Source organism: Ammospiza caudacuta, chromosome 8 (genome assembly GCF_027887145.1).
Source record: "Ammospiza caudacuta isolate bAmmCau1 chromosome 8, bAmmCau1.pri, whole genome shotgun sequence".
Lineage (NCBI taxonomy): Eukaryota > Metazoa > Chordata > Aves > Passeriformes > Passerellidae > Ammospiza > Ammospiza caudacuta.
Window position 1 is genome coordinate 28,777,045 of NC_080600.1, and position 9,928 is coordinate 28,786,972.

General features: G+C 57.9%; 1 protein-coding gene across 1 annotated transcript; it reads right to left on the minus strand.

The window, feature by feature from the left end:
- Positions 1–109: 109 nt before the first annotated feature.
- Positions 110–9,848, minus strand: PLCD4 (phospholipase C delta 4). The gene is made up of 18 exons (XM_058809572.1): positions 9,792–9,848; positions 7,328–7,402; positions 7,145–7,197; positions 6,637–6,795; positions 5,929–6,159; positions 5,583–5,710; positions 4,864–5,095; positions 4,265–4,466; positions 3,862–4,006; positions 3,337–3,489; positions 2,835–2,975; positions 2,322–2,478; positions 1,730–1,846; positions 1,307–1,485; positions 1,036–1,171; positions 806–955; positions 563–678; positions 110–385 (listed from the first exon to the last, which is right to left on the minus strand). Exons 3-17 carry the CDS (start codon positions 7,167–7,169, stop codon positions 572–574), a joined length of 2,262 nt encoding a protein of 753 aa, XP_058665555.1. The 5' UTR covers positions 7,170–7,197; positions 7,328–7,402; positions 9,792–9,848; the 3' UTR covers positions 110–385; positions 563–571.
- Between the last annotated feature and the right edge of the window lie 80 nt (positions 9,849–9,928).

Genomic DNA, 9,928 nt, shown 5'->3' on the forward strand with positions numbered 1-9,928 from the left:
AGCTCAGCTCCCCATCTCTCCCCAGCATCACTGCACCCAGACCTGAACCTGTTTGTCACTGAACAATTTATTAAGTTGCTTACAGAGAAAGGATAGGATAAGGGTTAATTTGGGTTGTAGGGGCCAACGGGCTCTGCAGGGTTAGGGGGCAGTGAGGACCAACTCCACTCCCAGCTGTGCCCAGCCCTGGGGTTTGCTCAGCTCCAGCCTTGCTCCTCTGACTGGGAGGGGACCAGCCCCTGCAGCAGAGCTGGGCCACACACCATCTCTCCTCCTCCCCACAGTCAAGCTCTGACCGTGGGCCAGGGCAGGGTGCCTGTGGAGGGTGCAGGGAGCTGCACTGGCACAGACCCCACACTCATGCATGGGCAGCAGCATCCTGAACCTGCAAAGGGGAGGTCAGTACTTTTTCTCAGCCCTCGGAGGCTACTGCAAAGGGAATCACAGCAGCAACAATGACACAGGGATGGCAGAGACAGGTCAACAAGAGGGCAAGTTGGTTGTCTCTGTGGCCCCAGCTGTTTGGAGCTGGTTCTATGGCTTCCATCTGGGTGCTGCTCACCCCATGAGCTCAATCCTGCTCAGGGCCAGGTGGCTCAGTGATGCGGATGTGGACAAAGAGCGAAGAGGGTGGGATGCTGGTGCCATCCTTTGAGAGGAGATGGATGTGCCGATATCCTGCAGGAAGGACAGCAAGGTTCTGGCTAACTGGAATCCCACCCTCCTCTCTAGTACCCAGCTGAGCCCCACATATGCTTGCAGGGCTGTTCTGGGTGCCCAAAACCACTGAGCAGGAGCCACTCACCAGGTTTGATGTTGGCAAATGCTAGGGTGAACTGACCCACAAAATCATTCCTGGAAGTCTTGTCATAATCCTCCACCACAAAGCGAATGAGGGCCAACTCGGGCACGTGGAGCTGAAACTGCAGTGTCTCATCCCAGCGGGGGTTAAAGCCTGGGAAGAGAGAGCTGGTGCTGAGAGAGGGAAGGACAGCAGGGGCACAGCAGGGGCCATGGTGCTGCTGGGGGTCTCACCATTGTTCTCAATGTACTTGGTCTCCTGGTGCGCCTGGTCCGCGGGGACCCCGTAGATCTCCACACGCACCAGTGGGTCAATGATGGCTCCCTCCTTGCTGTTGGCCACTTTGGGCAGCTGCTGCCCACTGATTACCTGCAAGGCCAAATCTGTCTTTCGTGAGCCTCCTGGGCTCCAGCACACTGCCCAACAGTGTCCCCATCTGTCTGGGACCAGCAGAACCCCAGGACACTGTCACAATTTCCCCAGGGTCCCTCCACACCTCTGTACCTGGATTGTCAGGGTGATGGGGCCGGGGCCTTCCCGGCTGCTGGGGTCACTGGGGTTGAAGAGAGTCTCCTTGTCCCTCATGAAGGGTGGTTTGAGCACGTAGCCACAGCAGCCATTCTGGCTGAAGAGCCCGTCACACAGGTCCATCTCCATGCCAGCTGTCTGGAAGTTCAAGGCCACTGGAGGGAGGTGGCAGGGAAAAGGGTTCAGAACAGCTTGGAGATACCACACTCTGCTTTGAGCTGAAAACCAGCCTGTCCCCACAGCCAGAGAGATGTGGAGTTGCATAGGGGAATAAGGTGATAATGCTTTAACACCCCCAGAGCAGTGCAAGAGCTGGCAACCCGACCTGGCTCCAGATGGGGTTGTAGATGGCACTAGCACAGGACCCCAGCCCACAGCCCTGCTCCACCCCGGCCATACCGATCTGGCACCCCACATTCCACATCTCCTGGGGGCTGTAGTTGGAGGAGTCAGCCCTCATCCCACTGGGGTAGATGCGTGTCAGCTGCCAGGCATTGTGGCGAACAAACTCATTTCCTAGGGATAGAGCAGGAGGCCCACTTGTTGTTCTGTGGCCTGTACAGTCACCCACATGTACTGTCCGTCCATCCATCTATCTATCTATCTATCTATCTATCTATCTATCTATCTATCTATCTATCTATCTATCTATCTATCTATCTATCCATCTATCCATCTATCTATCCATCTATCTATCTATCTATCTATCTATCTATCTATCTATCTATCTATCTATATGTCTATCCACCCACCCACCGATTCTCATCCCTCTCCCTGCTCAGGAATCCAGGTGTCCTGCTTTGTTTTCTAAGCCAATAACCTCATCACCTACCAGAGCCAAACCCCACAGTACAGCCCCACTGGACCCTGTTTCTCCCAGACAGGGAGGGAACCCCAGTTTCAGGAGGCTTTTGCACTACCCCATGAGGAAGCCATCAGCTCCCTCTACTCTGTCCCAGTCACCTGGTGCCACTGCAGCCCCCCATCTCACCTTCATCCCGGATGAGCTTCCTGGCCTTGGCTTCAGAGAGGGAGGAGATCTCCGAGGGCCGGGAATGGCTGCGGGCCTCCTGGAAGCCCCGGAAGGGCACACTCTTGCAGTAGATGACACAGTCAGACAATGCTTGTGCCAAGGTCTCCTTGTCCTTCTGCAAGGCAGAGCCAGGTTGGGTCCCTCCTGATGGGAGCACCATCCACCAGCACTCACCCAAGGCAGGGGCTGTTGAGCCAGGGCAGGTAAGAGAAGCCAGGAGTATGCTGGTGGGTGGCAGCATCCCCACTATGAGCAGTGTTCTTGCCAGAAATAGAGCAAGCAGGGGACCTCCAATATGTTGCCACCACAACAAAGAGAGTGCTGGCATGGCCAGGGGCAGAAAAGGCTGTCCTCCCTGCCTGGTGATGTCCCTGCAGTCTCTGTCTCCTCCATGCAGTAAGATGTCACCACAGCTCATAGCCGTGTCCAGGGACTCAGCTCTCCCAGTGGTCCCCAGCCTGGGCCACTTACCTTTGCCCTCCGCCTCCCCTCCTCTGCCTCTGCCCCATTGTCATCGTCAGACACATCAGGAGCCTCATCCCCTGGCCCGTCCAGGGTGTCCTCCAGCCGCCCAATCTTCTTGCCCTTCAGCAAGATCTTGTGCTTCAGCTCCTGTGGAGTTGGGGATAGAGAAGCACCTTGAGCTACCCAGTGCCTCCATGGGCCTTGTGGCCTGGATCCTGCACTGCTGGAGGCCAGCAAGACCAGTCCCTTCAGCACTCAGAAGGGAATGGAGTAGGAGAGTTTTGCCCCACTGTCTGATTCTGCAGGACTTGGGGAGACAACCCTGGGGACAGTCTTGGCACTTCTGTGACCATAAGGACACAGTACCCTCCCCCAGTGTCCTCAAATGCTCCAGTGGAGCAGGACAATGCTGGAACAGGTTGGCCTATTCTCTGAACAGCAGATCCACCTCCTGGCCGCACTCTCGGGCAGGACAGAGATGCCCTGCACAGCTGTGCTCTGTCCATACCTCTGGGGATGGGAGCTGGGAGGGGACATGCCCATCGATGGTAGTGGTGAGGAGCTGTTCCCCCAGGATGTCCTTGAGCTGCTGGACCAGGACCTCCTGCTGCTCCATGCTGCAGTGGTTTTCTAGGGACAGGATCACTGGGTAGTCCGAGGTCTGAGGAGCAACATGCACACCTGGAAATAAGCCTTGGTGGGGCTGGTGAGCTCTCACAAGGGCTTCATCCAGGTATGATCAGTGCCAGGATGGAGCCCCTTGTGTTCGTGTCTCCTCTGAGACCTTCATACCCCTCCAATCCCTCAGTATCCCCCACACAGGAGCCCCCATCCCCTGGCACTGCACAGTGCAGGCTGTAGGTCAGACCCCCCAGTGCTATCCCCCGGAAAGGGACACAGCCACCACCCTCCTCCCCGCAGTGTGAGCAGTCCTGCTGCATCAGCAGGTATGTGAGCCTCAGCACCACTGCCCCACCACTGCTGTGTACCCTCACCCACCCAGGACCCCCAGCAGCTGGGGCAGGTGCCTTACCTTGAAGGCGTACTTCCCCAGGGTGCTCACCACCTCCCGGAAGGGGATCTTGGAGGTGAAGGTGTGGCCGTGGTACACCATGGGCTCCCCGTTTGGCCCGTCCCAGCAATCCACCTCCAGGCACCGGCAGCCTCGTTTCAGAGCCCTGCGGGTGGGTTGTCACCCCTGGAACCCTGCACTCATCCAGGGCACCCGCTCCCTGCCCTCCCCTCTGCCTGTGGGTGTCACCCCTGAGGGACCAGGGACACCCACCAAGGATGGGGATGCTGCTGCATGCAGGGCACGGCCAGAGGAGTGCTGGACTGCGGAGGAGCAAAGGAGCTTCTGGGGTTCACCCTGCTCAGGACATGACACTGGAGTGGGAGGGTGTTGGAAGGGAGCTGGAAGGGAGCAGTCCCTTTACCTGATGTAGCCCTCGATGCTGCTGTGGCCCCGGAGCTGATCCTCTATCAGGTAGGTGTTGTGGGAGGAGGAGATGAAGTAGTGGCAGAGGGGCTGGCTCATGTCCTGCCACAGCCCCCGGTGCTGGGGGTTGAAGATGGAGCCCTCCAGGGAGCAGAGGTACATGAGGAACCCATCAGCACTCAGCACATGGCGGGTCCGGGCTGCAGGCACAAGAGGAGAAAGGTTCAGCAACACCAGGGACATGGAAGAGGCAGAATGGGGCCAAACAGGGCTGCTGGAGGCTCCCAGAATCCCTAAACTGATGGCCACAGCTGCTGCCAGAGTCTGGGGCACAGAAAGGCGCAGCAGAGCAGTAACTTTGGAAAGGTGGGCAGTGGATCCCAAAGCTGAGGCTTGCACACCATGGGTGGTCAACCTTCTACACCAAAATGGTCCAGGAACAGACCAAATGAAGGGAAACTGCACCCAGATCACACCTTGGTGAGTCTTCCATTCACACCAGGACGGGGCTGGGAATGTTTCTGCCACGGGACTGTGAGTCTGTGACCCCTCCTTGCCCCCAAGCAGAGCACAGCTGATGTCTGAGCCAGCTCTCACCTGTCTCCGATGGCTCATACTTGTCAATGAGCTCCATGGCCAGCTCCTCTGTGCCCTCATCCTCCAGCTGCTCCTCCCGCAGGAAATCCGTCAGCTCCAGCAGTGTCAGCTTCTTTCCATCCTCAGAGTATTCCTGGAAGAGGCTCTGCACCTCCTCACGCTGCGTGAGAGCCTTGTAGAAGAGCACAAATTCCTCCCCTTCCAGCGTCCCCGACTCTGACTTGTCAGCATCCTGTTTGCAAGGGGGCTCACTCAGCATCCAGATGGGACACAGCAAGGTGTCCTGGCCACCAAAGTGGCTGTGGGAGGATTCTCCCACCCCAAAGAGAGGGCACAGAGACCCCACACCAGTGCCAGTGGCAGGCATTGATCAGTGGGGAATGGACGAATGGGCAGATGGAGGCTGGTAGGGTGGACTGATGGACGGATGGGAGGGAGGGATAAGAAAGCAGAGGGCTGGTTAGCTGGGTAGACAGATAAACAGCTGGATGGACAAATGAATGGGAGGAAGGAAGAGAGTGTTAGTTTAACAAATAAATGAGCAAATTGGTGTTTGTTTGGGTAAACAGGTAGTTGGGTGAACAAATGGATGGATGGATGGATGGATGGATGGATGGATGGAAAGTGACCAGATCCCTTTGCAAGGAGGTGTTGTACAGCTTGTTCCAGCCCCTCCAGTCCCTCTCCAATCCCCCCAGGCTCTCAGGTGCAGGGCTTACCTGGAAGAGCCTCAGGGCATGATCCTCGTTCATGTCCACATTCATCATCTTCAGGAGACGCTGCACCTCCTTGAAGTTCATGCGCCCATCCTTATTCTTGTCAGCTTTCTGGAACCAGTCACGAATCCATGTGCGGGAAACCAGGGCAAATGTTAAGGGAAAGGACCTTGGCTATGAGAAAAGGGGTTGGGTAGTATCAGAGGGCATCTTTTCCTTTTCCTGTGCCCTGCATTGGTGCAGATGGTGAGACCCACAACAGCTACACGCTGGGATAAGGCTGAAAACACAGGGCCTGGGGGATGATCAGCACTGGGTGTGGGGGCAGAGTGGTGCTCTCAGGAAGGATATTGGTCTATCTTCTCCCTTTGGTCCATGGTGGTGGCCACCTCGATGAGCTGACGCAGGCCCTGTATCCAGCACTGTGCCTCCTCTGCCGAGCCAGCCACGAGGTCCAGGTTGCCGCGACGGCCGTAGAAGACGATGGTGAAGCAGCGCTCGGGGGGGAACTCCTCAGCCACGCTCTGCAGCACCTCCGACTGGTGCCCTTCCCGCACCGTCTCCACATCGCTGATGGAGACTGGGGCAGAGGGAGGGCAGGCCTGTCTGCAGGAGACAAGGACCACAGGGCAAGGGACACCGCCCGCAGACATCTTCCAGTCATTCCTTCTTCCACTCCATCCAACCATCCATCCATCCATCCATCCATCCATCCATCCATCCATCCATCCCCTGAGCTAGTTATCTATCCATTAACTGCTGAACTATCAAGTCAGCCAGTTATCCATCTGCCCCTCTGTCTGCTTACTCCTGCCCTGGCATTCCAGAGGTTCTATTTGTATCCGCTGCAATTCCTACCCAGCCCTTTTGACCCACGGGTCCTGCTGTGGGCAGGATGTTTCATGGAGAGGTGTGGGTGAGAAGAGATCACACATGCATGCAGAGCCTTTCTTCAATCCCCCAGCACCTTTAGCAAGCATGGCCCAAGAATCTCCAAACCTTCACATCCCCTGTTTACTCTGAAACCTACTGATAACACACAACAGCTGATACTCACAGGCAGACTCAGTTTTGCCTGTCCTCTTGGACTGGTACCAGATGGTCATGCAGTCTTCCTGCAGCTTGAAGTAACGTTGCTTCTTCCAGCTCTTGGACTTGACTTTGCGCATCAGAGTCCCCTGCTGCATCTGCTCCAGCGTGTCTGTGAGCTGGATGCCTGGGGGCAGCATGGGCTGCATCACTGAGGGTGGGGGTATCCAGGCACTGTGCCCTGTACTTGGCTTCCTCTCACCTCTGGGGTCACACATGGTCCCTCAATCCGTGAGGGAGGAGGGATGAACCAGAAACAAACTCCCTTCCACCACAGGAGGTGCACAGGGTAATTCCCCATCAACCCTTTCCATCCACCCTTGGTGCTTCCAAGCCCAAATCCCAATGGCCACAGTGGGGTAGGGATGCTTCTGAGCGCAGCATGGTGAGCTCAACCCAGAAGCCAGATTTGCCTTGGCGTAAATCCAGATGGCCCAATGCCCTGCCCTGCACCCATCCTCCGCTGGGGCACTCACGGGCGTTGCACAGCAGTGATGCCATGGCTCTGCCTTCTCCACGCTGGCAGCTGCTGGGGAGGGAAGAGAGAAGGTGGCTGGGGGAAGCAAGGTCAGACCCTCGTGCTGTCTCCCACCGAGTGGGCTCCAGCCATACCCTCGTGTGTGCGAGGTGTGCGCGCCCCTGCCCGCGTCTGAGCGCACCTGTGTCTGTCTCCTGCTGGGTCATTGCATTCCTTAAGTGTCGAGTTCACACCGCCACACTCATGAAATATTAATCTGTGTTACCGGGAAGCCGGAGCTCAAAAGGTGTTGGTGGAAAACAGAAAAACTTGCCAGCACTGACGCCCCACAGCCCAGCGGGTACTGAAGCCCTGCTGCTTCCAGGCTGCTGCTCCCAGGTAAGAAGCAGCAGCCTGGAACCAGGAAAAACTGCTCTGGCAGTGCCCAAGAACACCCCCACCACCTAGGAAACAACCCCAATCAGTAAATTTGAAAGTAAAGGAAAAGCACAGCTGTGATAGCAAGGAAGAGAACACAGAGCAATGACCCTCAGCTCCTACAGCTTCTTCTGCCCAGGGAATAGCAGCACCCCAGGCAGTGACTGCACCGGCAGCGGTACAGGAGCACATGGCAGTGAGTGTGTCTATAAATACTACTGGACAATGAGACTTTGATTAGGCTGTTGAGACTTTAATTATGCTGACAAATCACTGGATGTGCCTGTCACCCAGGTGCTGGAGCTGGGCCCTGGAGGAGCGGATGCCGCAGCTGGTGGGCTGGGGTTTGGGTGCAGGAGGGGACCCAGGGTCCCTGGGAGCAAAGGGCTCTGTGCCAGGGTGCAGGGGTGGCAGCTGTGCCCTGGGTCCCTGACTCAGCACAGGCACAGGTCACACAGGGCTGGGAATAGCTGGTGCTGTCAGCGTGCGGGCAGCTGCCAAGCCCAGCTGCCAGACCCCTGTGGGCTCTCAGGCCAGACAGCAGCCACCCCCTGCTCCATGTGGCTCAGCAGGGCAGAACAGCACTGCCCAGGCTGTGGCTCTGCTCTTGTGAGACACCCTAGTCAAGGCTATTTGACTGTCCCCAGGGCACACAGGGATTGTCTGTCCACCCTTGGAGACCTCACATGTTGCTGAAGACATGGAGTAGCTGGGGTGCCATCCCAAATGCCTTCCAGTAGTGTGCCCAGTGCTGGGGCTGTGCTTTCCCAACACTGGTCCTTCTTGCAAGGCTCAGACTGCAAGGACTTGCTGCAGTGCCTGTATCCCCCCACATTCAACCCACAGAGCACTGACCCAGTGGCCCAGGACTTGGAGTGCCTGCACCCAAAAATGGGGGCAGCCCTGTCTTCCTCTTGTGCCCTTCAGAATCAGTGCCCTGATGCTAGCTAGCACAGCTCCAGGAGTGCCCCACATCCACCCTCCACAGTGTGCTCTCAGCCCCTGCACCCCATGGCCCTCAGGGAACCAGGGGGGACAACCCCAGTCCCACATCTGCCAGCACTCTCCTGCTTTCCAGCAGCACCCAGCCTGGCACAGACACTTCACAGGGCCCCAGCTCCAGGTGCTCACCAGCTCTGCAGCCCCTGTGCCACAGCAGATGAGGGAGATGGGCATGTCTTAGGGAAGCTGGGGTGGCACCAGAACTGGAGACGCAGGGAGACATGCTGGACTAGGACAAAGATGGGCTCAGTGCCACCAACAGTTCTATCGTCCTCTTGGCACCCTGCCATGCATGTGTACAAGGTGGCAGCATGCAAAGGGGCAGCTCGTAGCCCTTGGGCCTATTAACCACACTGAGAGTTTGGAGCTAAGTTTCTCCCCCAGTGCCAGCCCTTCCAGGCTCCCAGCACGGCCCAAGCATTGCCAGTCCAACCATGGAGCAGTGCCTTCCCCATAAGGGCAGCAAAGAAAGGATGCCCCCTTCCAATCCAAGGAACCACGAGAATGCACAAGGAAGAGCATGTGGATGCAAAGACCCATCTGCTCTTCTCTCTCCTGTTGTGTGAGGGATGCCGTGAGCCCCTCACAGCCTGGCCCCATGCAGGCCCCCTTGCCCCAGTCTGAATTACATTGTTGAGCCAAGCGGGAGGAGAGCCAGGGTATGGAGAAACCCAACCCGAGAGTTTCCCGCAGGGCAGCTGCCTGCTGCCGGAACAGCCCCAACTACCCCAGCACACTCTGAGCCATCGCAGCGTCTCTCCTGGTGGTGACAGGCCCCAGCAGAGCTGGAGGGACAGTGAGTGTGAATGGTCCCCAGCAGCTCCAGTGCAGAGCAGCCCGGCAGAATAAAATGCCACCGTACGGGTGAGCGTGCCAGAACAGAGAAGGATGACCCCTCACTCCCCTTCAGGCACCGCCGCACGTCGCTGTCCCAGTGCGCGTATAAACTGCCCTTGTCCGAGAGCTTTGCTCAGCCGCCAGCTGACGGGGGCAGAAGGGGAACAGACAAGGGGCTGCGGGATGGGGCGGCAAATCCCAAGGAATTTGGAGCTCAGGGGACAAATCACACCTTATGTCAAAGGAGACAAAATCGCCGGCACTTCTGTCCCGCGCCGCCCCGACCGTGCAGCCGCTCCGGGGCACGGCAGCCCGAGAGAGGGGCTCCCAGAACCTGGATGTCGCACCCGCCGTCGCCCCCTCCCCTCCGCAGGACGCCCGCTCCGTACCCGTTCTCCGTTGCCGCTCCGTACCCATTCTCCGTTGCCGCTTTCCGTTGCCGCTTTCCGTTGCCGCTGCGCTCCGCCGGTGCTCCGCCGCCGCAGCCGCACGGAGCCGGGGCTGCCCGCCCTTCGGCAGCGCCCGG